The 26577-nt window shown below is 56.2% G+C and overlaps 1 protein-coding gene across 4 annotated transcripts in view; it reads right to left on the reverse strand.

Moving 5' to 3' along the window:
- Positions 1 to 2548: 2548 nt before the first annotated feature.
- Positions 2549 to 26577, reverse strand: part of NFIC (nuclear factor I C) — a 155456-nt gene continuing 131427 nt past the window's right edge. For 2 of the 4 annotated variants that reach the window (XM_074939480.1, XM_074939479.1), the window contains one exon: positions 2549 to 8999. In XM_074939480.1, the coding sequence (XP_074795581.1) occupies positions 8982 to 8999 (18 nt within the window). In that variant the 3' untranslated portion in view covers positions 2549 to 8981. The remainder of the gene's footprint in view (positions 9000 to 26577) is intronic. The other 2 variants (XM_074939478.1, XM_074939477.1) reach the window with 1 other exon arrangement.

Consider the following 26577-nt stretch of genomic DNA (forward strand, 5'->3'; position numbering starts at 1 on the left):
AAGGGGTTGGATTGTTGTGGGGTTACCGCCCAGCCCGGTTCCCGCAGAGTCGGTCACAGCGGGTGTGTGGCCTGCAAACTCGTTCACTTGTCGGTTAGGTTGCGGGTGATTTTTTTTTGTGGGGTTTTTTACCTGCTTTTCTTTTCTTTTTTGTCTTTTTTTGGGGGATTTTTTTTTTGTCTTTTAAAATAAACTACAGCTACCCGCGTTGCATTGTCCTTGCAGAAAACAATACTGCACATTGCATAAAAAGATCCCCCAAGGACTTTCCACAAATGCGTCCCTTGCTTCAAATCCCTCCCTCTCCGGCCCATGGCACGAAGAATGCAACAGTAAAAAAAAATACACAAGAGAGGAAACCAAACCCACGACGAGCTTTCTACAATTCTAGCCTTCCTCTGTCCCGGTCGCTCGCCCAGCCGCCCCCCACCGCAAAGCCATCATCTAGCACTCTTGACACAAACAACCTTCCTCCTCAAACAAAGCCACTTTTGCTTCCAGGTCCGTTGGCTCTGGCTGATTGTTCACGTCATGTGCGTGTGTGTGTGGAACTGTCAGCAGCGGGGGGCCTGCCAGCGCTGGGCGTGATGAGGGGCAGCAAAGCCTCCGTCTTTCCAAGGCATCTCTGGCTCGGAGGGGGCGACCACACCGCAGCAGCAAGTCTGGAATGACGGGTGGATGGTGGTAACTGCCTGCCGCGGGGTAGATCCTTCTGCTGGGATGAAATTCACCCCTCAGCAGAGGGCCGGCACACGATGACTCAAGTTCCCCAACGCCGATGTCCCACTTAAGGGCTGATGTGGCACTTAAGTGGGCCGTAGGCCTAGTGCAAGACTGTAGCCCAGGGTGTTTTTAAAGCAGCTAGTCTTGCAGACGGCTCTGTCCACTTGTCCCATCCTGGTGTAGGGCAGAGCCTGGCCCTAATCTCACTTGCACTGGTGTAAATCAGGCGTAACACAGTTGGAGCCACCTGAGCAGTCAGTGAGACCCTGGGGCAGCAGAAATGGGCCCAGAGCCATCACGTCCAGCTGGGAGGGGGCACTCCCAGCATCTCCCAGCATTGCCCACGCTTGCCGGTTTAATGGCCAGCCTTGTTTTCCTTCGCACCCCCAGCTCACAGAGGTGGAGGATTAGGGAGACTTGCGTTTCAAATCTAAAGGCCTGTTTTAGCTGTCCTGGCTGGGAGACCCGCTTGAAATCCTCTGGAGACTCCAGCACCGGTAGGAAAGCCAAAGAACCCATATTTTATCTCTAAATCTCATGATTTTCCAGCCAGTCTCATCATTTCTGGGAGGCTGGCTCCTGATGCTTGGCTGGCTGGCCCAGCAATGCTGCGTGTGTCGGGGGGGCGGGTGGGAGGGTTGCTGGTTTGTGACATGTGGAATGGTTGGAACGGCCCCATCAGCCCGGGGCACGGGAACTGTTTCTTGTAGGGTTTGTACCAAAAAAAGTTAGTCTAATTTTCTTCTTCCTGCCTCCCAAACCAGGCTGAGGTGCTACGGAGAACACACTGCTCACGGCAAGTGCCAGGGCCTGGGGGAGACCGGCCCGGAGAGGGCATGCGACACTGGGATCTCTCAACTGCCCCTTTGCTGGCTCATCCCCACGTGGCCTGGCCCTGAGCAGGCCCTGGCGAGTCTCCTACAGAGAACTCATGTTTATATATTTAAACACAGGTGACGTATGGGGGGCCGCACCCAGGGAGTGTGAATCCTGCCCTGGCTGGGGAGGGGATCTCTTTGATCTGGGTTCAGTGGGGTGAGAGAGGCATGTGGCGGCTCCATAGCTTGCGGGTGGCTCCAGAAGAACCCCGGGTCGTTGCGAGGGGGAGAGAGACTCTCCTGCTGATGGTGGCACTGTCCCAGCAGCATCTGGAGAGGCAACGGCCCTGGGGTTCCTCTGGAACAGCACGTCCGGCATTCACACACCTTTTCTCTCTGATCTGGATGCTCGCACCCCTTGCTCCCCCTTTCCCTTCACTGGAAACCCACCGCGCCCCTGCCAGCCCAGCACGTTGCAGACCCGCCATCTCCCTGAAAACGCCCCTCCGCTCCCAACACACTGTGAAGCATGCCTCCCTAGGTACTGGCCTGATCACATCCCCTCCAGCCAGCACCAATGACCCACCACCCCTGGGAGCCCGCGAGTCCAGCGTGGCTGCTGAGCTCTCTGGGTGCATGGCCGGAGGCTCAGCACAGAAGGAGCCAGTGGATTCTCCTCTCCAGGAGGTAAATCAATGTGATTTAAAAATAAAATCACCGGGAAGATAGAAACAATCCCCCAGCTGCCCTTGATTCTGAGGTCAGGGTGTGGGCCTGGCCCTGGCTTCACAGCTGATCTCTAGGATCCAGGCCCGTCTCAGAACCATCTGCCCTTCTCAAAGGAAACACGATGCTAATACCAATGATGAATCCTCCCCCCCGCCCCCCCCCCCGCCACACCAGAACGTACAGGTGTCCCGTCCCCCCCACCCAGCGCTTGCTGAGGAAGGAGGGAGATTCTGCTGCCGTGCTCATTAACTTTGGTCAATTAAAAAGGAAAAGGAAAAGGAAAAACCACACAAAATCCCACCTCCCCCACCCCATGCCACAAAACACCTCCCACTGCCCCGCCGGGGTTGGATCAGTCACTGAGAGTCTCAGCTAACGGAGCTATCAACACAGACAAAACAGGTATTGCATATTTTTTTCATACAAGATGCACTTTGTATGAACAGCTGGAAGACGTATAGGAGGGGAAGCTGGTAATAAACGGGAAAGCCTGGCAACTCAGTGCCCAATGCAAGCAAAAAGAAACCATGTGCATGGCTAATGTAGGGAGAGCTACTGCCTAATTTGGCCTGGACAAGTTGGGAGGCTGGGCGAGAGGGGGCAAAAGAAATTTCTACCTGGGGCTGATTGCCAAGACAATCTTCCTGCTGGGAGCACTAGAAACCAGGAGGTTATTCTTCACCCTCCGCTCAGCTCCCCTCTCGGACCTGCCTCAATCAGACAAAAGACTCCAGGCCAGGGCTTTGTTTGTTTCACACTCCCCTTGCAAATTTCGTTGGTTTCTGATTCTGAAACCCAGGAAGGTTCCCTGGTTATTTATTTCTGTGTCCTGTCTGCCAGTATGGAGGGGTCGGGGTATAACGCCTGATTACAAAACAAACGTATGGTCTGGGGGCAGACTCATCATCTCAGTATGCTGGTGTGAAACTGGAGTAACTGCACTGAATGTGAACGGGGTCACAATGGTGTGAAACTGGAGTAACCCCATTGAAGCCAATGGGGTTACAAAGGCCGCAAGTTAGGCATAAGCAGGATCAGAAGGGGTGCGCCCCGGATTACGCCAGCATAGCTGAGCCTCGACCCCAGCCCTATGTGACGCCATCCGAACATTTCTGAGCCGCGCAGAGCCTTCCCCAGGACGTCAGAACCGACACACACTTAAAAAAGAAAATTAACAAACAACAGCCCCCAACTGAACCCTGAAGGGTTTGACAAAGGGCGAAAAGTCCCATCCCTCCCCCCTTAATTTTACTACGAGAACCAGTGCATGCAGCTATTCCTGTGCAGTGATACCAGTACAGTTAACACTTAGGCTTAGAAGGCAAGGCACATCATGTGGTATCAAATTTCGTGCAAATTAGGAAACATGGATTTTTAAACTTTTTTTCTTTTATACATGATTTTTCGTAGGGGGGGGGAAGGTAGAGCCAGTTATACAGTCTGCCATGCACATTATCAGCCAGTAGCTGATTGGTTGAGCTAGGTCACATGAGTTCCTGTTAAAGCACCATGCAGTTTATTTCTATTTTATTTTTTTTTTTTGTATTTTTAAATTTTTCCCCCCTCTCCATCAATTGCTTTTGTTTTGGACTTCCTGTGTCAGCCCCTCCCACAGGGGCACCAGAAATGAGGTCCCTCTGTCCCCCTGCCAGATAAGGTCCCACCTTGGAGCTGGACATGGTATGCAAGGTTTGGCCAGCCCCTGGGCCCGATTGTGAAAACGGCTCCTTGGAACCAGCCAGTCTAGCCCCCAAAACCCAGCGCTGAGAGCAGGGTGCCGAAGCCACAGCCCTCACTGGAAAATGCAGGTGTTGGGATCGCATCAGGCCTGATCCAGCCTCGCCTCGCTTTGGCTTTGGATGGTCCGTCGGGCCGCGCAGGCCCTGGGAGCTGTGTGAATTGCCACAGGTCCACGCGCCGCCCCGAGCTCTGGGGAAGGAGAACGTGTACCCGGGGTGGGAGAAAAGGAGCGCCCCTCTTCCTTTTCGTGTCTGACTGACTCGCTGTCTGATTGAAAGTCACTTCCAAAGGCCCGAGCTCCTGTCGGGGAGGAGAAACCAGCATCTCTGTGTCGGGCATGCCAGAGAAGGGGGCAGAGGGGAAGCGGCTGGGGGGCACAAGGAAGGGGAAGAAATAGAGGGAGAACACCCCCCAAAACTGTACAAAGCCACGGGGGGCAAAGAGTTTGATTCAAAGGAAAGCACCTCCGATTCTCACTGGAGCCAGTGCCTAGACGCGACTGGGGCTAGAGAGAGAGAGAGAGAGAGGATAGATAGATAGATAGATAGATTAGATGATAAAGGGGTTGGATGGGGATAGATAGATAGATTAGATAGATGGGGGTGGATGGGGATAGATAGATGGATAGATAGACTAGATAAAGGGGGTGGATAGACAGATTAGATAAAGGGGGTGGGTAGATAGATAGATAGATGGTGGGTGGATAGGGACAGATAGATAGATTAGATTAGATAGATAACGGGGGTGAATGGGGATAGATAGAGAGGAATCGAGGGGCTCTGGGCTGAGCAGGAAGCCATTGCGGTGGGCAGGGGGGGTAGAAATGATTGTCACAGGTGATCAGCATTTGCTGCAGCCTCGAATACCCAGTCAGTCCCTGCAGGCAACGGAGCGGGGTCTATTTGTGCACCCCTGGAACGGACCCAGGAAGCAGCCTCCAGGGCAGTGGGGGAGGCTGAACCAGACCTGGAATCCTTTGCCCCCCATAATTAACCTGGGTATCTCCTGGGGAGAGCGGGGACAGGAGGGGAGCCTGGCCTGGGGTGCACAGGACTGTAGGGCCGAGATGGATTTTCCTGCCGCTCTGGAGAGGACTCCGTGTAGGCCCAGCGGAGAAGCAGTGCAGGAATGACTTGCAGGTGCCTGGCGTTTCCCTGCTGCGAAGAGCGCTCCAGTTTCCTGGCTCCTTTTTGCCCAGCAGCCCATTTTCAGCCTTCCTCTCCAATCATCGCTCCTCTGCCATCCTCTTCCTCCTTTCCTGCTGGTTCTCTCCTCCATTAGGAAGTGTGCACGGCCCTCGGGCTGGGAATGCCCGGCCCCATAGCGCCCCTTCTCCCCTCGCCTGGCGCAGCAGAGCCTGGAGCCGGGGAGCAGGGCAGGGGCTGGCCAGGGGGCAAACTGCCGCTCTTGCTGTGCCCGAGGAGGCTGTCGTCTGGGGCCAGCTCTAGACGGGGTCCCGTGCTGGTGGAGGTGGGTGTGAGGGGGGACAGGCTGACTCACTGATGTTCAGGCATAGGGGCAGGTGGGGCCTGGTCCCATTGACAGTCACTGGGAGTTGGGCACCTCACTCCCCTTTGGGATTCTCCCCGTGTTTGATGATGCCCTGTGGCTGGGGAACAGCGGCGCTGGGCTCCCGAGGGCACCGCCTGGCGCTGGGCTATGCCAACAGGTGCTGGCGGTTGGGTGGTCCTCTCTCTGCGTGGATTCCTGCCGCTTTGCTCCGTGGCCGTTGGGCTCCCCACTCCCCAGAGACACCTGCCCTGCCGCTATCCCTCGCCCCACCCCTGGTGTATCTATGGGCAGGAAGTGGGAGGACGGCCCCTCGTTTCTCCACCACAGGCAATTGCCTGCGTAAAGCGGAGCAGACAGCGGGCAGGGGCACCCAGGGGCCCAGCCGTGCTGGAGGCGGGAGGGGCAGCGCACTCCCGCTGCTGATCTAAGGCACTAACCGGCGGTGCTGCCTGCAGAGGGCCAAGGCGGGGTCTCCTCTCTCCGGGCCCCACTGCAGACCCACGGCTCGCTCCATGCTCAGACAGGAACTGGTGAGGAAGCAGGTTGGACCTTTCGAGCACTCTCCTAAGGGGCTGCCTGGGTGGGCATGAAATGGGCCAGGGAGGGAGGACGGTGCTGGCTTGGTGAATTCACACGGCTCTCTGCTGTGAACGAACAGAGGATCCGAGAGTGTGCGGGGGCCTCTGTCCCGTAGCACCAGTGCCCCACCAGGCACGGCTGTTCCAGGGAGCAGAGGTCCCCCTCTCCCTGGTCACACTTTCGACTGCCAAAGGGCGCAGCCAATGGCCCCATTTCTCTTGCTGCCACGTGTGGGCACGCGTGAAAGATTTCGTTCGGAAGAGGCAGCCCTCCAACAACTGCCTGGCAACGGCGTCTCACCCCCTCAGGATCCTGGATCGGTGGGCGGAGTCCGGCCCTGGTGTCTCCCTCGCCGAGCCCAGCCCATGCTCCGGCTCGTGTCGTTTAATTTAGCTTCTCAGCGAACCGGGTGATTTCCCCATGTAAATCTGGCGCGCGCGCCACTCTCGGGCCCAGCCAGGGATCACAGTGAACGGGGCCGTTTGTCTTCATGCTTCTCGGCAGGCAGACGAGCTCTGTGTAACTCGAGAGCATCTCTCTCGCCAACACATGCGGGTCCAGTGCCCACCTCCACGGCGCGTCTCGCTAATATCCCGAGCCCTGCCCGGCTCCCACAGCCCTGCGGACAGGTGAAAGCTCAGCCCCGGCCCTGGCTCTCTGAGCTCGCCGACGCCCAGGGGACGGCAGTAGAAAATTCAGGCACTTGAACCAGTCAGGAACTGCGTTGTATGGCGGGGGCTGGGGAGCGACTGGCCGGGGAGAAGGAAATGGGGAGGTGTCTGAGCTGGGCAGAGCCCAGTGGTGTCACGGCCCCCACCCGTCTGAATTTAGGGCACCTTGCCTACCCAAGCCATGGATCCAAGGCCTACTCCGGCCCCACAAACGGGGTGGTGGGGGGGAGGGTGTGTCCCATCTGTGGTGCAGCCTCTCAGGAAGCAAATCCTCTCTCTTTAAAAAAAAAATCTCCCAACAAGCCAGTGCCGGGAGCTCCACTCTCCTGCTGCTGCTGCTCTTTTTTTTATCATTCCCTCTTAAAAGTGCATTTCCTACAAAATGTGCAACACAATTGCAACCATCTCGCCACTAGTCTACATGGTACCTGTCCACAGGTGTGCATAGCTCTTTGTACACAGGTGCGCGGGGGAAGTCTCGCTCCGCCCTCCCCTCCCCTCGGCCCACCTGTCCCATCCTAACTTTCCAGAGCCAAGCGAGAAGAAGACTCAGTCCACACAAATCCTAGGCCCTGCCCTGGTAGCAGAGTCCAGCCCCGCCTCGCCCCCCACACAAAGAGAGTTGCGGGGTTTTCAAACAGGCCCCACATTTGCCAGGAGCTACACGGCGTAAGCTCCAGTATGGAAAGTTTACCAGTGTGGCACGCTACGTTGGCGCAGCCCTGCGCTATGGGCATGACACCCACGTAAGGGTGGAATAGTCCCACCCACGGACTGCGACGGAGCCACGCCACGCCACACCCAGCAGGACACTGGCGTCGTGTCTTTCACTGCAGAGAGACAGGGATTTGCTCCCAGCTGGCTCCGGTTGGCAGGGCTCGGCAGCAGGGGAAGGCACCTGGGGAATAGCAGACGCCATCGAGAGAATTATTCCCAGAGGAGAGATTTGGAGTTTTGGACTCAGCTGTTTCAGCCGATCTGTAATTCAGAAATTTCCACCCCCTTCATTTCCAAACGGAGCTCCAGGGCTAATTCCCAGAGCCCGTTAGTGCCAATCTGAACAGCAGCGTTATCTCTGCGCCTTGCGCATTCCAGCCAGCCGGATGGTGAGTCTCAGACCCATCTCCTCCTGCAGTGCTGGCTCGTGCCAAGGCTCCAAGCTGTGGCAACGTCCCCCCTTGAAGCCAGTGCCCTGCTCCCCAGTTGGCCTGCTTGTTCCTCGCCTGGAAACACGGGCTCTGCGTACAGAGGAGCCCAGATGCACAGCCCGGGGCTCAGCTCAGGGGACAGCCGAGTTCTGTCCCTCCCCTTCTGCAGCTGGTAGTGCCCAAAGGCAATCCGAGAAAGAGAAGGATTAAAGGGGCTCCAGCCCGTGTACCCCCGCCACTCCCGCTTCCCCACAATGCCGCTCCTCTAGTGCACCGGAAAGCAGTGCCAAGATCCCAGGAGGGCTCCGTTCCCCACCCTAACGAAGAGCATTTAATGGCATAGAGCATTTAAGAAAAAACAAAGAAAAGGCGAACGCGTTGTCCGAACTCTGGGCCAGCAGCTGGCTGGAGGCGTCTTGTCTGGGGTGGAACAGGGAGCAACAGCACGAAGGAGCGCTCGCCTGCCCCACCCAGCACCTCTGGTTCAGAAACAACCGAATGCCTTGTCTCTTTGCCTTCCCACCCAGCCCCAGCACCCTCCTGGAAAGTAAACAGTTCGCTGAGAAGGGTGGGCTGGGGTGGGGTGGGGGAGCCTGGGAAATTTGTTCTTTTCTACTCACGAGAGGCGAGAATGAAGGAGTAAACTGGAAAGACAATTTTGCATATACAACCCTTTGGAGAACTGCAGGCGAGACTCCGGCGCTGCTGCTGCTGGAAGAGACCTGTGTCATGAGCTGTGTCCGTTCTCTTCCCAGGAGGTCAGCCGGCAGGGCAAATAGTGTTTCTGGCAAACGGGACTCCGCATCGTCGTGTGCGTGGATCGCTGTTTTGTCTGTAGGGTTTTTGCTTGTTTTTACTTTTTAAAAAAGTTTGAACCTTTTCCTTCCTTCCTTCCTTGTAACGTCTTGGGTGTGGGTCTCTTTTTCTTTTCGTCGTCGTCATCGTCGGTAATTCGCTCTCTCCATCTTCACCGAAAGGCTGGGCCTGGGGCTGTTACTTGTTTTCCTCTCGGGACGCCCAAAGCAGAGGAGAAGGGAGGCGACGGGATGGGGCAGCTGTGATTATCCCAGGTACCAGGACTGAGCAGGAAAGAAAGGGGGGGAAAAGAACAGATGCTGTGGTTACTGATTTGCATACAAGCCCCTCCCCCCCCCCAAAGGCTGATGGCAGCTCGTAAGCCTCGGCCTCAGCTTGCATTGTATTAGAAGCAAAGGGACCCGACCCCGAGGTGCGCCGGTTTGCACTGCGCCCCGGGTTGTTGTTCTGCAGGTGTTAATCGTATCCGGACCACATGTGCCGCCTTGGAGCACGCCAGCACTGCGGGGCCCGTTAGTGCCCCTTGCCTGCCATCTCTGAGCTGGTGCAGTGGGGAGGGCACTGCCCTGGGACTGAGGGACATGCAGCTACTCCTGGGTCACCTCAGGCAAATCAGTTATGCACTGTGCCTTGGTTTCCCCTCTGCATTACTGGGGCATACTGCTGCTTTGAGCTATGGAGTGCCCTGAGCTCCTGTGCCCGTCGGTGCTCCCTGCGAGAGCCTCCTTGCTGCAGTCACATTTCCAAAAGGGGGGGCGCGTGTGGCAAAATGTGGGTGTGAGGTCTGGGCTCTGCCAGGCAGGGAGGGAGGGAACGCCACAGCCTGGCCCCAGTCAGACACCGATGGTGTCTGCTGAGCTCAGCCGTGGCCTGTGGAGACGACCCCAGGCAGCTCGATCGCGCTGTTCTGCGGGTCCGCGCGTTCAGCCAGCTCCCGACATGTCAGAGCTCTGCCCGCCTGCTTTTCTCCTCCCTTCCCTCCTGGTCTCACGCCCTGCGGCCTCCGCTCCACCCGGTCAGCTCCGGGCGGCGACAGAGCCTGCCCCGCAGGACGTACAGGCTTTCTGAACAAGCACTGAGCGCACCGCAACGCTCCCGAGAGGGGTGTCAGCATTAGCTCCATGCTAGAGGTGGGGAAACTGAGGTGCAAACCCCAGAGGACAACACTGCAGATGATGAGCTTCTCTGAAGACAAGGGCCTAACTGACGCCAAGTGAGTTGCTGGCAGAATGGGGACTCGGGGGCAGGGTTCCTGACCCCTAGCCGATCACACCGACCCTGCCTCCCACCCACCAGAAAGCCACAGAATGGGAGACGCCCCCCACCCCAACCCATCCACCAATCAGCACCTGCTTTTATCGGGGGAAAGTGTGTTTCAGCTTGAGAACAGGTCTCAACCCACGTGGGAGACATTTGAGGCAATTCTGAAAACAGGGAGGAACAGGCCCCAGGGCTGGCAGGGACCCCCTGGGCCCCCGAGTCCAGTCCCGCCTAGCGAAGGCAGCTCCAGCTGATAATCCTGCTCCGACACACATCACACTCCGTCCTCAACCCAGCTAGGCTCCAGCAGCTCATCTGCCTCCCTGAGTTTACCTCCCTCCCCCCAGCCTAGGGTGACCAGATGTCCCAATTTTATAGGTTTCAGAGTAGCAGCCATGTTAGTCTGTATCCGCAAAAAGAACAGGAGGACTTGTGGCACCTTAGAGACTAACAAAGTTATTTCATAGACTCATAGGTCTGGAAGGGACCTCAAGAGGTCATCTAGTCCAACCCCCTGCTCAAAGCAGGACCCATCCCCAAGTTTTACCCCAAATCCCTAAATGGCCCCCTCAAGGATTGAACTCACAACCCTGGGGTTAGTAGGCCAATGCGCAAACCCCTGAGCTATCCCTCCTTGTAGTTCACAAAAGCTTATGCTCAAATAAATTTGTTAGTCTCTAAGGTGCCACAAGTCCAATTTTATAGGGACAGTCCTGATATTTGGGGCTTTTCCTTATGTAGGCGCCTATTACCCCCCACCCCCGTCCCGATTTCTCACCCTTGCTGTCTGGTCACCCTACAGGCCCAGCCTGTTCCAACCCAAGAAGAGCAGGTGGAAAAGTGACCTTTAGGCCTCTTTCTTTTGCAGCAATCACAGGGCAGCCACTCAGGACTGGGGGCCTCTTGGGATGGGGGTTCTCGTGGAGGGGAAAGGGCTGATTTTTTTTTAACAGGCTGTTTTCTGCTGTGGGAGGCTTAGGAAGCCTGGCCCAGTGGTTAGAGCATGTGCCTCAGACTCCGGAGACCTGAGTTCAGGTCCCTCCTGTACCACAGACTTGAGCTGTGGGTGGCGGCAGCTGGCTCCTTTGAGCTGAATGGGAGTTTTGCCCTTGACTCCAGTGGGGCCAGGGCTTCAGTGTCCGCTCTGTGCAATTGGGATAAGAGCGCTGCCCCGCCTCATGGGGCGCACGAGGCTAAAGACTGTGAGATGCCCAGAGGCTACAGTGTTGGGAGCCAGATAAGTACCTAAGACAGACTCCCTGGGGAGAAGCAGGAGGATGGGGCTGGCTCGGAGAGGAGGGGGATGGAGTTTTCTCAGCCGACAGGGGTTTAAGTTTTTAACACAGAGAGTTTTTCTTCCAGGGGTTTTTCGAGTGTTTGAGTCAAACGGGCATTGAGCAAACCTAGCACAGTTCAGCGCTCTCAGTGCAAGCTCTCCTCTCGCAGCTGATCTGGAGTCACGCCCTCCTCCCTCCTGCTAGCCCCCCACTCTCCAGAGAGCATCCCTGGGTGCAGAGGTGCTGACTACCTGATTTCCCCGGGGGTGCTTGACCCCCGCTCTGCCCCAGGCCCCATCCCCACTCCACCCCTTCCCCCAAGGCCCCACCCCTGCCCTGCCTCTTCCTGCCCTCACTCCTCCCCCTCCCCCCCAGCGCCTCCTGCCTGCTGCTGAACAGCGGATGAGCGGGGGGCAGGAGGTGCTGGGGTGGGGGGGAGCTCATCAGTGGGGCCCGCTTTCCACACCATAAAGGGGCAGCCCCGGGCCCAAGGCCCACCCGTGAGATCTCAGGGCAGGGTCTCTGCTACGGGCTATGTGCTCTGTGCGGCCTCTGGCCAGGAAGCCAACAGCCCCCTGCCACTGTTCTGTCTGCAGCTCCCACCCCCGTGGCAGCTGTGGGGTATGCCAGTGGGGGAGGAGAGGGACTGAAGGGATGTAAAAGTCTCTATTAGTACCACGGCTGCCTCTGATCCTCAGAGCAGGGGCCTGTAATTTGCCAGCTTCCTCTACAATCACAGAGCTTCCCTCCTCGCTAGCTGGCACTGGGTGGGCGCCCGTGGTGTGAGCTGCCCTCCAAAACCCAACCCCAGAGGCGTCCGCCTGCTGCAGAGATGCCAGGGCTCAGGTATGGTTTGAGTCCCATCCTAATTAGCCAAGCGGAGGGTGGTTTACAGGTCAGGGCTGACCCCTCCTGCCAGCCCCAGCCAGGGCGCTGCAGGGCAGCAGAGCCAAGCCCCTCTCACCAGGCCTGCATGCACAGCCAGGGTCCCTCCTCCCTTCCCAACAGCTCTTCTCTGTCGCTATTTACGCTCCTTGCTGCCTTTCCCCCGAAACGTTCAGTTCTTCAATCCCCCCCACCCAGGGCTAAATACAGCGAGGGAGGGGTAGAGAGGAGCCGCACCCCAAATTCAAAGCAATGGACAGCCCCTGGCATCGCCTGCCCCAGCCGCCGCGTGGCCATGTTCCGGTGGGTGGTTATGCACAGTGCACCTGCCTTTGCCTCAGTGTCCCCAGCTAGCCTGCAGCCCCCGGGCGCCAGCTGGCTCCTAGGATGGGCTTTCTTTCACTCTCCATGGCTGTTAGTTAGAGGCCCCAGGCAGGACCCCGTGCGCTAGGGGCTGGACACACAGATAACAAACAGGTGGGGAATGAGAGCATGGAAGTGCCTGGCCTAGTGTCACCCAGCAGGGCCGTGGCAGAGCCGGGACCAGAAACTCGGTTGCCTGAGTGCCCATGCCGTGCTCTGCCCACTAGACAAGACTTTCTCCCTGCTGAGAGCCCCTGCCCCGCTTGCCTGCCTGTCTGTTGTGGGGAACCGAAGCCCTGCGAGCTGGGTACGCAGCATGTGGTCAGCTGGTGTAAAGGGAATTTCAGCAGAGGTTCTGCAGATTTACACCAGCTGAGGATCTGGCCCCAAGCGGACCGACGACCTCAGTGTTGGGGCTCAGGCTGCCGGCGACTGCAGTGCGCTTCCCCCTCGCTGTGTGTCAGGGTGCAGGGGAGTGGGCCAAACCCCTCCTGGGTGCCAGACCCCCCCCGACGGGGCGAGACAGGGACGCCAGCGTGGGGAGGCCCCACCACCACCTCCAGTAGGGGGCAACAATCCTGGGTCCAGGAAAGGGGCAGCCCCACGTGCAGTCTGTTCCCTTGCAGGGACTGCTTTGGCTTACGGGGGCTTCCCGGGCTGCCTGCCGTGCCTTGCTCCCCCTCTGCCGAGAGTCCCGTCCCCATTGGGGTGTGTGACGTCAGAGTTGTTTCTCTCAGGGTCCATTGCAATGGGAGATTGCCGGGGCCATGGGGTGAATGAGGGGACCCAGATGTGACTGTGGCGAGGCTGGACAAAGGCGCGTTCCCTGCCTGACGCCGAGGAGCTGGCTGAGATAAGTGACACCAGCAGGTCTTGGATTGAGTGACCAGCCCTCGGATCAGTTCTTTGGCTCTTTTTTGCACCCACCCCACCCTCTTTAAACTGCGGACCCAGAACTGGATGCGGTGTCCAGGATCGACTCACCAATGCCAGACACAGAGGTGAAATCACACTAGCCCTGTTTGCCACCGCCTCACGCTGGGGTGCTGGTCCACTCTGACCCCAAACTCCTTTGGGGTTGCTGCTTTCCAGAGCAATTTCTGTGCGCTCGGCTGCTATTGTACAGGGGTGACTTTTCCCCAAGGGGCTGGGAGGGGGCAGCGTGGGCTGCTGGTGCCTCCCTCATGCCGCCCTGGCATTCTCTATCTGGCCCCACATGTATGGCCCCTAGACGCTGCCAAGGTTGTGCATTGTGGGGCAGAACTGGCTCCATAATCTAGAGCCACACCCCAGCACCGGCTAGGTACTGCCACAAAGTCCTCGAGCTCCTACCCCCGTACAGGGCCCCCAGAGCCAGGACTCCCTGAGCCCTCTTTAATCACACCAGTCACCGGCTCCTTCCCTGTGCCGGACGTCCCGCCGACACAGTGCAGCCAGGGCGTCGGGGGGGCTGGCCGGGGCCGAGGCCTCAGGTCGGGGACTGCTCAGCCCTTGCTCCGCGGCCGGGCTGGAGGGGCTGGAGCAGGCCAGCCGAGAGGCCTCCGGCACTGAGAGAATTGCTGCTGCCCTCGACTGGCCTCCTCTGTGTTGCTCCCTAAGTCCCCCAAATTCAAGTTCATCCCACGATTACCTCATGTCTGGTTTCTGTTGGCAACCAGACGGCTCCGGGCGTGACCCTCCTGCTACAGGCAGTGGGCTCTGGCTCTCCCCGCCTGGATTGCCTGGCCTCTTCCTTCCACCTCTCCCTGGCCAGTCGCTCGTTCTCTTTAACCCTTCAGCTGTACAACGCCTAGTGGTTAGAGTAGGGGGACCAGCATTCCTAGGGCCCAAAGCTGCGGCTTTTCCATACCAGTCTGTGCCGCTGACTCCTGCAGAACCGGGCCCCGGGTTCTGTTCCTCACTGAGCCCCCATGTGACCTTCAGCACATCACTTCCCTGCTCTGTGCCTCAATTTCCCTTCCCAACCCATGTCTTTTAGCCTTGCCAGTTCTTCAGGTCAGGGACAGCCTCTCACTACAGCGCCTGGTGCAACAGGGTCCTGAGCTGCCCTGGTGCTGCTATGATACAAAACAGTGCAAACATGAGCAGTGAGTGTCACTGCCCCCCCATGCCTCAGCTCCTCCATCCCTAAACCAGGAATAATAATAAAACTCAGGTGCCTCTCGGGGAGTTGAATTCCTTCATGTTATAATAGTACACAGAAATCCTTGGATGAAGGATCTATCTATCTGTCTATCTAGTGAGGGAGCATGAGAAGCAAACACACCCAAATAAACATTCTCCTAACTTAGGCCAATAATGCCCCCCACCTAAAAAAACCCGGACCAAAATCACACACACAAAGAACAAACAAACACCCTCCCACCCCCCGGGGAAGAGTCAAAATAATGCAGGCAGACGGCCAGCAGCTGGGTGGGGGGTATCCAGTTTATTGCCCTGAATGCAGCACATACGAGCAGGTGGTGTATATGAACATTTGGTGCATGCAGTTCCTGGCCCTCGGAGACTGAGTATGGGCTCTGGAGACCAGAGTGACTGAACTGGAGGAGCTAAGGGAGACAGCCAGGGACACAGACCAGGCTTTCCGGGACACAGCAGAGCGGGCCCAGCCCCAGTCTGGCAGCTTCTGTGCTACTGGGAAGGGTGAAAGTCTCGGGGAAGGAGAACAGATGGAAACTGAGTCCTGTAGTTGGGACCCTCTTTCCAGAAGACATCGTGGTATCCTCTCGCACGGAGGACACCCCTCCAGGGGAGGGGACCCTGTTGTTAGGAAGAGACAGGAGACAGTAATGGGGGGTTGGTTATTAGAAGTATAGAGAGTTGGGTTGTGGTGACCGGGAGAACCACGCGGTGAATTGCCTGCTGGGTGCGAATGTTGTGGATCTCTCGAGCCATCTAGACAGACGTCTGGGCAGTGCTGGGGAGGAGCCAGTGGTCATGGTACATGTAGGTACCAGTGACATAGGGAAAGGCAGGAGGGAGGTCCTGGAGGCCAAATTTAGGCTGCTAGGTCAGAGAGTCGAGTCAAGAGCCTCCCTGGGAGCATTCTCTGAAATAGCACAGGGCCAGTAAGACAGACAGAACTCCAGGGCCCCAACGCGGGGATGAGACGATGGTGCTGGGAGGAGGGTTTAGGTTTGTTAGGACCTGGGGAAACATGTGGGGAAAGAGGAGCCTGTACAGGAAGGATGGGCTCCTCCGAAGCCAAAACAGAACCAGATTGCTGGCATGGAAAATTCAAAAGTTCATTGAGGAGGGAGAAAGCTGAGAGATGCGGAGGAGCAACGGTTCAGAGACATCCCTTAGGGGAGGATTTATTAAAGGGGATTCTCTATATCCTAGCAGAGAGGAGGGGATAGAGATTGGTAAAGTGCACGTAGGAACTGCAGAGAAACAGTCAAATGAAAAAGAGTCCCATTCAATTACATCACATGAAGGAAGCCAACTAAATAGCGACAAATGTTATAAGTGCTTATACACAGATGCTAGAAGTCTAAATATTAAAATGGCTGAACTTGAGCACCTGGTATTAAATGAGGCTACTGATTTAGGAGGCATCACAGAAAATTGGTGGAACGATGCTAATCGGGACACTATAATACCTGGGGACGAAATATACAGGAATGACCGAGTAGCTGTGTTGGTGGGCGAGTGGCACTGTATGTGAAAGAAAGCACAGAGTCAAATATAGTGAAAATCTTAAATGAATCAGATGGTACCAGAGAATCTCTGTGGATAGAAATTCCATGTGTGAATAATAAAAGTAGAGCAGTAGGAATGTATTACCGACCCCCTGACGAGGAGGGTGAGTGTGACTGTGACAGGCTCAGGGAGATTAGAGAGGCTACAGAAACAGAAAGCCCAGTAATAATGGGGGATTTCAACTATCCCCATATTGACTGGGTACATGTCACCACAGGACAGGGTGCAGAGATAAATTTCTAGACACCATTAATGACCGCTTCTTGGAGCAGCTAGTCCCGGAACCCACCTGGGGAGAGGCAGTTCTTGATTTAGTCCCGGGTGGCACACAGGATCTGCTCCAAGAGGTGAACAGAACTGAACTGCTCAGTGATAGCGACCATAAGGTAACATCCTTGGGGCGGGGGAAAGAAATACCAAATACCCAGGAGCATTTAACTGCAGAAAGGGGAGCTACACAAAAATGAGGAAGCTAGTTAAACAGAAATGAAAAGGAACAGTCACAAGAATGAAATGCCTGCAAGCTGCATGGAAAGTATTTAAAAACACCATAATAGAGATATGCTATGCATCCGATGAAGTGAGCTGTAGCTCACGAAAGCTCATGCTCAAATAAACTGGTTAGTCTCTAAGGTGCCACAAGTACTCCTTTTCTTTTTTCTTTTTAAACTAAATGTAGGCCCCAGATAACAGAAAACAGTAAGAGGGCCCCCAAAAATGCCACCATGGCTGAACAACAGAGTAAAAGAGGTGGTTAGAGACAAAAAGACATCTTTTAAAAATTGGAAATCCAGTCCTACTGAGGGAAATAGAAAGGCCCATTAGAAAGGGATCAGTTCTGGTTTCTGCCACAGTTGTCAGGTTTATGGAAATCCCTAAAACTAGGAGACTTTTATTCACAGAAGCAATTTTGTGCTTGTGTATTTAATATCACAGCAGGATCCCACCCCCTGCCACCGATCAGTTCAGCTCCATTTGGTCAAGGCTTCCCATATTTAACATTGGGTTCAGTCAAATGCACCATATGATTCCTCCCTACAGTCCCCTGGCACTCAGATAACAGCTGGAAATCCTAGCCCTGGGCTAGAGTGTGATACAAAAGTGATGCATCAAGAGCTAACAAGCTCAGCAGCAGACTGATATGCAATGAATACGTCAGAGGATCCAGCGGAGTGCAGGATGTGCCCCCTGGGGATGGATAAAAGTTCCTAGCAGCTCCCTGGTGGGGGAGGGTATTTTGTCTTTATGAAGGAGGAGCCAGCGAGGGAACCCCGAGGAAAGAGCTGAGCTGGTCTGGACCAGGCAGCTTCCCCTGCAAGCCCACCTCAAACCCCCCTGCCCGGGTGTGCACGTGTGACACCAGCAGGTTGATCGTGCTGGTCACGCAGGGAGAAGCACCATCAGCGGGTGACCCGACCCCGGGCTGGAGAGAGAATTAGCGTCAGGCTGGTCTGATAATCTGGTGCGTTATTAGTTTTGGGGATGATGGTTCCCACGACCTGGATTGCAACCCTCCAATGCAGGACTGCCTCGACCTGCACCCACGCAGATCGAGGCTCACAGACACTGAGAAGAGCTGGGTCAACACCGCTGTGCCTGCAGTGGGGCAGGACTGGAGAGAGGTGAGGGCAATGGGGTGAAGGTGGCTTGAAGGCCCTTTGGGCCACCCTAGCCTGGTTCTCCAGTGCCCTGCACCTTGGGTCACCTGGGCAAAGCCAGTGCCAAGTGTTGCCATCTCCACTTGGGGGCATCTTATGCCCACTTGGCACTGGTGCAAATGAGGACACAAGGTCCAGGGCACTGGAGAAGCAGATCCCCCCCAGCCCCATGCTGTGGGGGAGAGAAGATGGATGCACCAGTGGTTAGAGTGATGGTCTAGGACTTGGGAACCTGGGTTAAATTCCCTGCTCTGCAACAAACTTCCTGTGTGACCTTGGGCATGTCGCCTGGCCTCTCTGTGCCTCAGTTTCCCCATCTGTACAGTGGGGATAACAGCCTTGCCCTGCCGCCCAGATGGTTGGTGGGTTAATTCATCAAGGGGTGGGAAGTGCTCAGATACTACAGCAGGAGGGGCTCAGGAAGAGCCGTGGCTGTGCAGCTGTCTGGGTCCAGCCTGGCCCTGGGTATGTTAGAGCAGCCCCAGGGTTGGGGGGCAGCTTGCCCTGCTGCTGTACCTGCGCTGTGGATGACACAAGTGATGCTTGCCGGGGGCAGCACCCAGTGTAGCATGTGCCCAGGCAGTGCAGAACCGGCACTGATTGCTCCTCACGTGATTTGCCCACGTTCGTCCCTTGCCCCCAGTAAGCCGGGGCTCTGGCTGCCTGAGGTTTGGGTTTCTGCTCTGAGCAGGCCCAGTGGGAGCCCTCTCGAGTTCTACTTCTTCCCCCGCTGGGCTTTGGCAGGGCACGGCCGGGACAGGCCAGTTCGCCATATGGTCCAATGAAAACCCGTCAGCTTGCTCCAGGCAGCGGAAACAGGAACCAGACGGTGTATCCTGTGCGGTCGGAGCTCCTGCCCCCAAGCTCCAGGATGCCTGACCTGCAGCTGTCTGAGCCTTGGCCTATATTCGCTTCGGCTTGGTTGTGTCCCCAGCATTTCAACTTCCACAGAGGCTTTGAATCATGATCCCATCTCCTCTGCAAGGGCCTCAGACCCCCAGGATGGGGCAGCAGCGTATGGCTCCCCAGGCTCCTCTGGAATCTCCATGGATGAGCATGTACCGTTTCCCAGGGTCTGCAGCTGGGCTGGGCCATCCCACCGGCTCTCAGACCCCTGTGGCCGAGCAAGCATCTGGACTAGGCTCCGAATCTGAGCGTACCCAGAGCGGGGTGGGGCAGTGCTGGGGCTGACATTCCAGCGTGGACCGCTCGGGAGGACAGCCTAGGCAGTGCCTGGATGAGAGACCTTTACAGCAAATCCATAGTGCTGCAGGGAGTGGGGGGCTCAGTAGGGGGCGTTCCCCCTCCTGGCCAGTGCTGACCCCAGTGCGGCGCTCGGCAGGTGGAGGGGTCAATAGAAGGCACATCCCTCTGGATGAGGTGAGGTGTAAACCCAGATCCTGATCCTTTGAGCTCATCAGCGATCCCATGCTGGTCTAGATTTTGTTTGCAAGCGCTGGGCCAAATGCCTTTGTGGGGCGACTACAGCCTCCCCCGGATGGCCCTGGGCAACCGCACATGGACCCTAGACTCTTCTTCGCCATCTGCCCTCCACCTTGGGGCAGTATTGCCGGGCAAGATTTCCCAGCTGCTGTGCTTCTCCCCAGAGATGGCTGCCCTGTAACAGTGGGTGACGTGATCTGTAGCCCCGCACAGGCAGATGGCCGGAGGGTTCTCTTCCTTTGGAGTGTGGCAGGGTGCAGTCCCAGCTCCTGCTGTCCCACTGCTGCATGTGGCCAGCCCAGGTGCGGTAACAGTCTGGAACGGAAACCTGGCCGGTTGGCTTGGGTGGGTGGGGCAGCTGGCAGATTCCCAGCCTCTGGGAGCAGAGCTGGGGGCTGGAGCTGCAGGCGCTGTCTGTGCTCAGGGGATGAGCCAGGTCCAGCGCTCCCTGCTCCCCGGCCCCTGCTTTGGGGGTCTCGGCCCTACCGCTGGGCCTAGTCGGGGGGAAGGGAGCTGGGGTGCGGTCTCCTCACTGCCAGGAGACCGCACAAGGCACATGGCGGGAGGAGCCCCCTGATGCGGGAGGTTGGGGCTGCCCCTGCTGTGCCCCTTTGTGCTGCCTGCAGTGACAGGGCTCAGTTTCCTCATTGCCCCCTGTGCCGGGCTCAGCTCGGCCCACCAGTGTCACAGAGGCCCTGGCTCCCCCGTGCTCTGCTCAGACGTTACAGAAGGTCCCTAGCTTTGCCCCTTCCAGTCAGAGACAGGCAGCACGAGCGAGAGGCAGGCCCCACAGACCGAGCTAGGCAGTGCGGTCTCGTGGGTAGAGTGCTGGCCTGGGACTCAGGGAACCTGGGTGCAATTCCTGACTGCCACTGCTCAGGCAAGTCCCGTTAGACTGGAGGGGGGGGTCTCGCCCCATGTGAACAGTGCCTAGCACACCGGCGTGGTGGCTTGGGGGTGCACCCCTAACTATGCTGCCCAGGCTGGCTGGGATGTGGTCTGAGGCCTCGGCCCCAGTCCCAGATGTTTCCCTGGGGCAGCCCGAGGGAAGCCCTCTTGCTTGAGTCGTTTGGAGAAACCGAGCAGCCAAGATGGGAAACCATTTGCCGGAGTGCAGGGCAAGCCTGGACGAGAACCCAGCAGAGTCCCTCGGATCGGACCTGGGAACCAAACCGCTCTCTCGTTCCTAGTTTCTCTCCTTCCAGGTGACCCCAGGAAAACGGCCCCAGCCTCTTGCCGGGGGTACCAGCGCACCAGACAAGCCGGGCCACGCACAGCGCCCTTTGTTCAGCCTGCGGCACCGTCTCACCCCTCCTGGGGTCCTGCTGCACCATCCCTGCTGCTCCAGGGGCCAGAGGGGGCTGGGCCGAGCCCCTCTTTGAAGACCTGGCTGCCTGCTGGGGAAGAGGGACCTCTCCGAGCCTCCATCCTGCTGGAAAGCACCATGAATTATTTGCAGCTGGCTCCCTGGGGCTCCAGCAGCCCAGCTCCGAGCCTGGTCTGACTCATTTCTATGAATGCTCCATGCTGTGCCAGCACCGTGTCTGCTGGCTGCACAGGGCCAGGGAATGGAAAATTACCGAGGAAACCATGTCCTGTTGGATGGGGTGGGGGATCCTGGCAGCCTCGCTAGAACATGCAGTGAGCGCCTTCGCAGGGGGACGGACCCCAGCAGACAGGGCCTGCTGCTGGGGCCGGGAGGACAGGCCCAGCTGAGAGCAGGGATCTGTGGGCAGGAGATCAGCCTCCTGGAATACTGCAAAGGGCCTTGTTCAGAAAGTGGGGTGATGTCTCCTCTGGGGTGAAGAAGGATTTGCAAAGAATCCACTCCTGGCAGGGCAGGCAGGCAGCGCCACTGATTGCCCGATGCTTCCCATTATCAGACTCTGTTTTCTGACGAACTTTAACCATCTGGGATGAAATTGCCCATGTCAGGTCTCTGCTCGGGGTTGGATTTTTTAGCAAAATTCCAACCAAAACGGTCCACCCGTTCCTCTGAATGAGGCTGGGGAAAATCCATTGTTGTGCCCGTGTAAACAATTCTTCCAGCTGTTTAGCTGAGCAGCTCTGGTGCCCCGGTGCTGTGTAGCAGGGACTAGAAATTTGGCGGTGTGTGTGTGTGTGTCTGCCTGCAGGGAGCTGCCTTCTTCCATCCCCATGAAAATCTGCCCAAATTCAGAAATCTCAGCTTGCACATGCTCAGTAGAGAAACATAGAATCATAGAACATCAGGGTTGGTAGGGACCTCAGGAGGCATCTAGTCCAACCCCCTGCTCAAAGCAGGACCAATCCCAGCCAGGGCTTTGTCAAGCCTGACCTTAAAAACTTCTAAGGAAGGAGATTCCACCACCTCCCTAGGGAACCCATTTCAGTGCTTCACCACCCTCCTAGTGAAAAAGTTTTTCCTAATATCCAACCTAAACCCCCCCCACTGCAACTTGAGACCATTACTCCTTGTTCTGTCATCAGCTACCACTGAGAACAGTCTAGATCCATCCTCTTTGGAACCCCCTTTCAGGTAGTTGAAAGCAGCTATCAAATCCCGCCTCATTCTTCTCTTCGGTAGACTAAAGAATCCCAGTTCCCTCAGCCTCTCCTCATAAGTCATGTGCTCCAGCCCCTAATCATTTTTGTTGTCCTCCGCTGGACTCTCTCCAATTTTTCCACATCTTTCTTATAGTGTGGGGCCCAAAACTGGACACAGTACTCCAGATGAGGCCTCACCAATGTCGAATAGAGGGGAACGATCACGTCCCTCAATCTGCTGGCAATGCCCCTACTTATACATCCCAAAATGCCATTGGCCTTCTTGGCAACAAGGGCACACTGTTGACTCATATCCACCTTCTCGTCCACTGTAACCCCTAGGTCCTTTTCTGCAGAACTGCTGCCTAGCCACTCGGTCCCTAGTCTGTAGCGGTGCATGGGATTCTTCCGTCCTAAGTGCAGGACTCTGCACTTGTCCTTGTTGAACCTCATCAAATTTCTTTTGGCCGAATCCTCCAATTTGTCTAGGTCACTCTGGACTCTATCCCTACCCTCCAGCATATCTACCTCTCCTCCCAGTTTAGTGTCATCCGCGGACTTGCTGAGGGTGCAATCCACACCATCCTCCAGATCATTAATGAAGATATTGAACAAAACCAGCCCCAGGACCGACCCTTGGGGCACTCTGCTTGATATCGGCTGCCAGCTAGACATGGAGCCATTGATCACTACCCGTTGAGCCCAACAAACTAGCCAGCTTTCTATTCACCTTATAGTCCATTCATCCCGCCCATTTTTCTTTAACTTGCTGGCAAGAATACTGTGGGAGACGGTGTCAAAAACTTTGCTAAAGACAAGGAATAACATGCCCACTGCTTTCCCCTCATCCACAGAGCCAGTTATCTCATCATAGAAGGCAATTAGATTAGTCAGGCATGACTTGCCCTTGGTGAATCCATGCTGACTGTTCCTGATCACTTTCCTCTCCTCTAAGTGCTTCAGGATTGATTCCTTGAGGACCTGCTCCATGATTTTTCCAGGGACTTGTCAAAGTTGTCATAGTCTGGCAGCTAAATGCACCGAAGATTCCACCCACACTGAGCATATTCCAGCCCCTCGCAGCTCCTCTGTGCTGAGGGGGCTGTGCAGGTGCCATCCCCACAGAGCCACTGAGCACGCTCCACCCTGGGGCTGCAAGGGACAAATGGGACTTGCCCTGCAATTGCTCCTTCTGGGTCCTGGAGCCAAGGGCCTGTCTGTCCCGTGCTCTCAGTGCCCCCCTGGCAGCGTAGACACAGCTTGGTGGGAATGCAGTGGGGTGAGGAGCCAGGCCTTGGGGTGGGGAGGTGGGAGATGGGACAAGAACAGGGGAGCTGGGCGATCTCATTGTTCCTGGTTTTCCTGTGGGCTGGGAAGCAGTATGAAGCCCTATGTGTAGACACACTCATACTGGTTTAACTCTTACTTACACTGGTTTAGCTTAAGCCTGTAATTTGCCAGCACAAACTGAACTGGTTTAGGCCAGTGTTAAACTGTTTTAAATAATAACATAAGAACGGCCATAATGGGTCAGACCAAAGGTCCATCTAGCCCAGTATCCTGTCTTCCAACAATGGCCAATGCCAGGCACCCCAGAGGGAATGAACAGAACAGGGAATCATCAAGTGATCCATCCCCTGTCGCCCGTTCCCAGTTCCTGGCAAACAGAGGCTAGGGACACCATTCCTGCCCATCCTGGCTAATAGCCATTGATGGACCTGTCTTCCATGAACTTATCTAGTTCACCTAATGTGTCTAGATTAAGGGTTTGTGCCGGTGTAACGGGATCCATTTACATCGGTGTAACTGTCCTTGTATAGACAGGATCTAAAATTCCCTTCTTCCCCCGGCGCTGGGATTTCAGTGTCCTGGGGTGCCCAGGAATCCCTGGGGGGGAATAAACAGGCTACGCCAGGCTTCACAAACAGACAATGTCCAGGCTAGAATTAGGAAAACCAGGACACAACCTGCGTGCAGCAGCCAGGAGGCCGCGTCCCCGAGGTCACTCATGTGCTGTCTCGGTGGGAGCGTGTGGGCACTGAGATCTGACCGCAGTTCTGCACTTCCCCGGCAGGTGGCAGCACAAGGCCCCCCTACACTGTGTCTTTGCAGGGCAGGGGGCCTCGGTGCTGAGTGCAATCCCAATGGCCAGTCCAGGCCTGGACCCCCTGCCACTGCCATTGGGGGCCATCCGGTGACACCTGATTGCTGGGAACTGAACTGACTCCCCGGGTTTCTGCAGCCGCCCCAACCTCGGGGAAATGTCTGAGAAACTGAGGCAGAGAGAGGGGCTGGGGCAGTGGGCATGAAAAGGAGGGAGACAAGGCACGCTTGTTCCCCGAGACGGAGCAGAGACAGTGGCCAGGGCAGAGAGAGGCTGCTGCTGGTGGCTGGAGCTCCGGATATGCGCCTGCTCTGTAGATCTGCTTTCCCTCTGAGGTTTAACTGCATCTGGCTGGGCCCAGGTGCGGAGCGGGCAGGACGAAGGGGAAAGCCAGGGAGCTGTGGCTGGAGCCAAGGACAACGCAGGTGTTTGGGTGACGCTGGGAACGTCAATCATCCATTACTGCTGCGCTCTGGAGTGGTGGGGCAGGCGGGGCTCCGTGGGGAGAGAGACACCCCAAGGATCACCAGCACAGCTCCCCCCAGCACAGCATCCTGCAGCTCCACAGCTGGGCACAGGGGCAGCGCTGACTTGGAAGGCAGAGTGCCCCACAGTACCCCCCTGGCACTGCACTGGGGCTCTGAGGGGACAGCACCTCCTACCCAGTCACCCCCCTTCTCTCTGCACCCCTAGTGTCGCAGCACTAAACACAGAGGGCAAAGGGGCCCTGCTGAGTCGCCCACCCGGCTGCCCACAGCACAGAACCCCCTAGTGTCACCCCGAGGCATCGGGCATGACCCTGAGGGAAGAGCACAGCACCCCACCATTGCTGAAGGGGTGGTTCAGCCGGAAGAATCCCACCTCCCCGCCCCGTGAATGGCGACCCTGCTGCCTGCGGCACCCTGGATTGTTCCTGGCCTCCCACCACTTGCGAGCCCGGCGTGACGCTGTGGAGCCAGCCGGGCAGCAGATCCCAGGCATCATGTCCTGCAACCGCGCTTGTAGGTACTGGTGTCTCCCAGCTGTACCTCTGCTACACGGCACGGCGATGCGGGAAACAGAACTCGGCTCTGCCGGCGCCGAGAGCACAGGCCCTGCCCCTTGAGCCAACTCCCCCACTAGCCCTACAGAGGCTATGACACGCAGTGGAGCACTTCCGAAGCCAGTCAGCAGAGGTCGCACTCACACACATTGCAGTAACAGCGTGATCAGCAGAGAGCGACCATGGGGATGGGGTGCGACTTTTGCTAAAAACCACGTGGTATTCGGGGCTTTGGGTTTAGCCCGCAGCTGTCAAATGATTAAAAAAATTAATCACGATTCATCGCAGGTTTAATCGCACTGTTAAACATGAATAGATACCAATTTATTTAAATATTGTTGGATGTTTTCTACATTTTCAAATATATCGATTTCACTTACTACACAGAATACCAAGTGCCCAGCACTCACTTTCTATTATGATTTTTGTTTGCAAATATTTGCCCTGTAAAAAAGATTTTAAAAATGGTATTTTTCAATTCACCTCACACAAGTACTGTAGTGCAATCTCTTTGTTGTGAAAGTGCATTACAGGGTGGGGAATTAGAGGTAGGACCCTGTAAATGTAAACAAATGTGTTCGTCTGAGCGATTGGCTGAACAAGATGTAGGACTGAGTGGACTTGTAGGCTCTGAAGTTTTACATTGTTTTTTTTTTTTTTGAGTTATGCAACAAAAACAAATCTACATTTGTAAGCTCCACTTTCAGGATAAAGAGATTGCACTCCAGTAACCTGTATGAGATGAATTGAAAAATTCTATTTCTTTTCTTTATCTTTATCACAGTGCAAATATCTGTCATCAAAAATAATAATATAAAGTGAGCACTGTACACTTTGTATTCTGGGCTGTAATTGAAATCAGTATATTTGAAAATGTAGAAAAACACCCACAAACATTTATAATCAGTTTCAATTGGTATTCTATTATTGGTTAACAGTGCGATTCATTGCGATTAATTTTTTTAATCGAGTTAATCATTTGAGTTCACGGTGATTAATTGACAGCCCTAGTTTAGCCCCTGCTTTGCTGGGTCAGCAGCTGCTCGGTGTTCTCTGGAAGTGCCCTGGCCCCTTGGCAGAGCGACCCGAGCTGCAGTTTACATTAGCCGATGCTGTGCAGAGCGCAGGGCGCAGGCAGCCAGCAGCAGCGCACCTGGTCTCTCTGCACATACCTTTGTTCCCTGGGGGTTCAAACCACAATGAATGAGCTCAGTGTTCACCTGAGTTCCTCCCAGCCTCCAACCTCCCCTGGAGACACCAGACAAACAGCCCAGTGTTTACAGTCCTTGCATTCATTCTGCCAACACGTGGACAAATGGAGAAGGGAAAAGCGGAGGGGGGTGAATTCTCGGCAGCACAGGGCTCGCCGCCACCTCGCTGCCAACTGTCCGCCACACAAATGGCGCCAGAACAATCGGCACTAATTGGCAGCCTGGTTGGTATTCCACAGGGACCGAGTGAGGCCTGGCCGTGCCTTCTGGCCCCTTGTGGTGCTCTGGGCTCTCCCCAGGGTGCCCAGGCTGTGGCTGAACACAGAGCGGCAGGGGCTGCCAAGCCAGCACCACTGGGAGAGCTGAGGCT

This window comes from Natator depressus, chromosome 25, assembly GCF_965152275.1.
Source record: "Natator depressus isolate rNatDep1 chromosome 25, rNatDep2.hap1, whole genome shotgun sequence".
Lineage (NCBI taxonomy): Eukaryota > Metazoa > Chordata > Testudines > Cheloniidae > Natator > Natator depressus.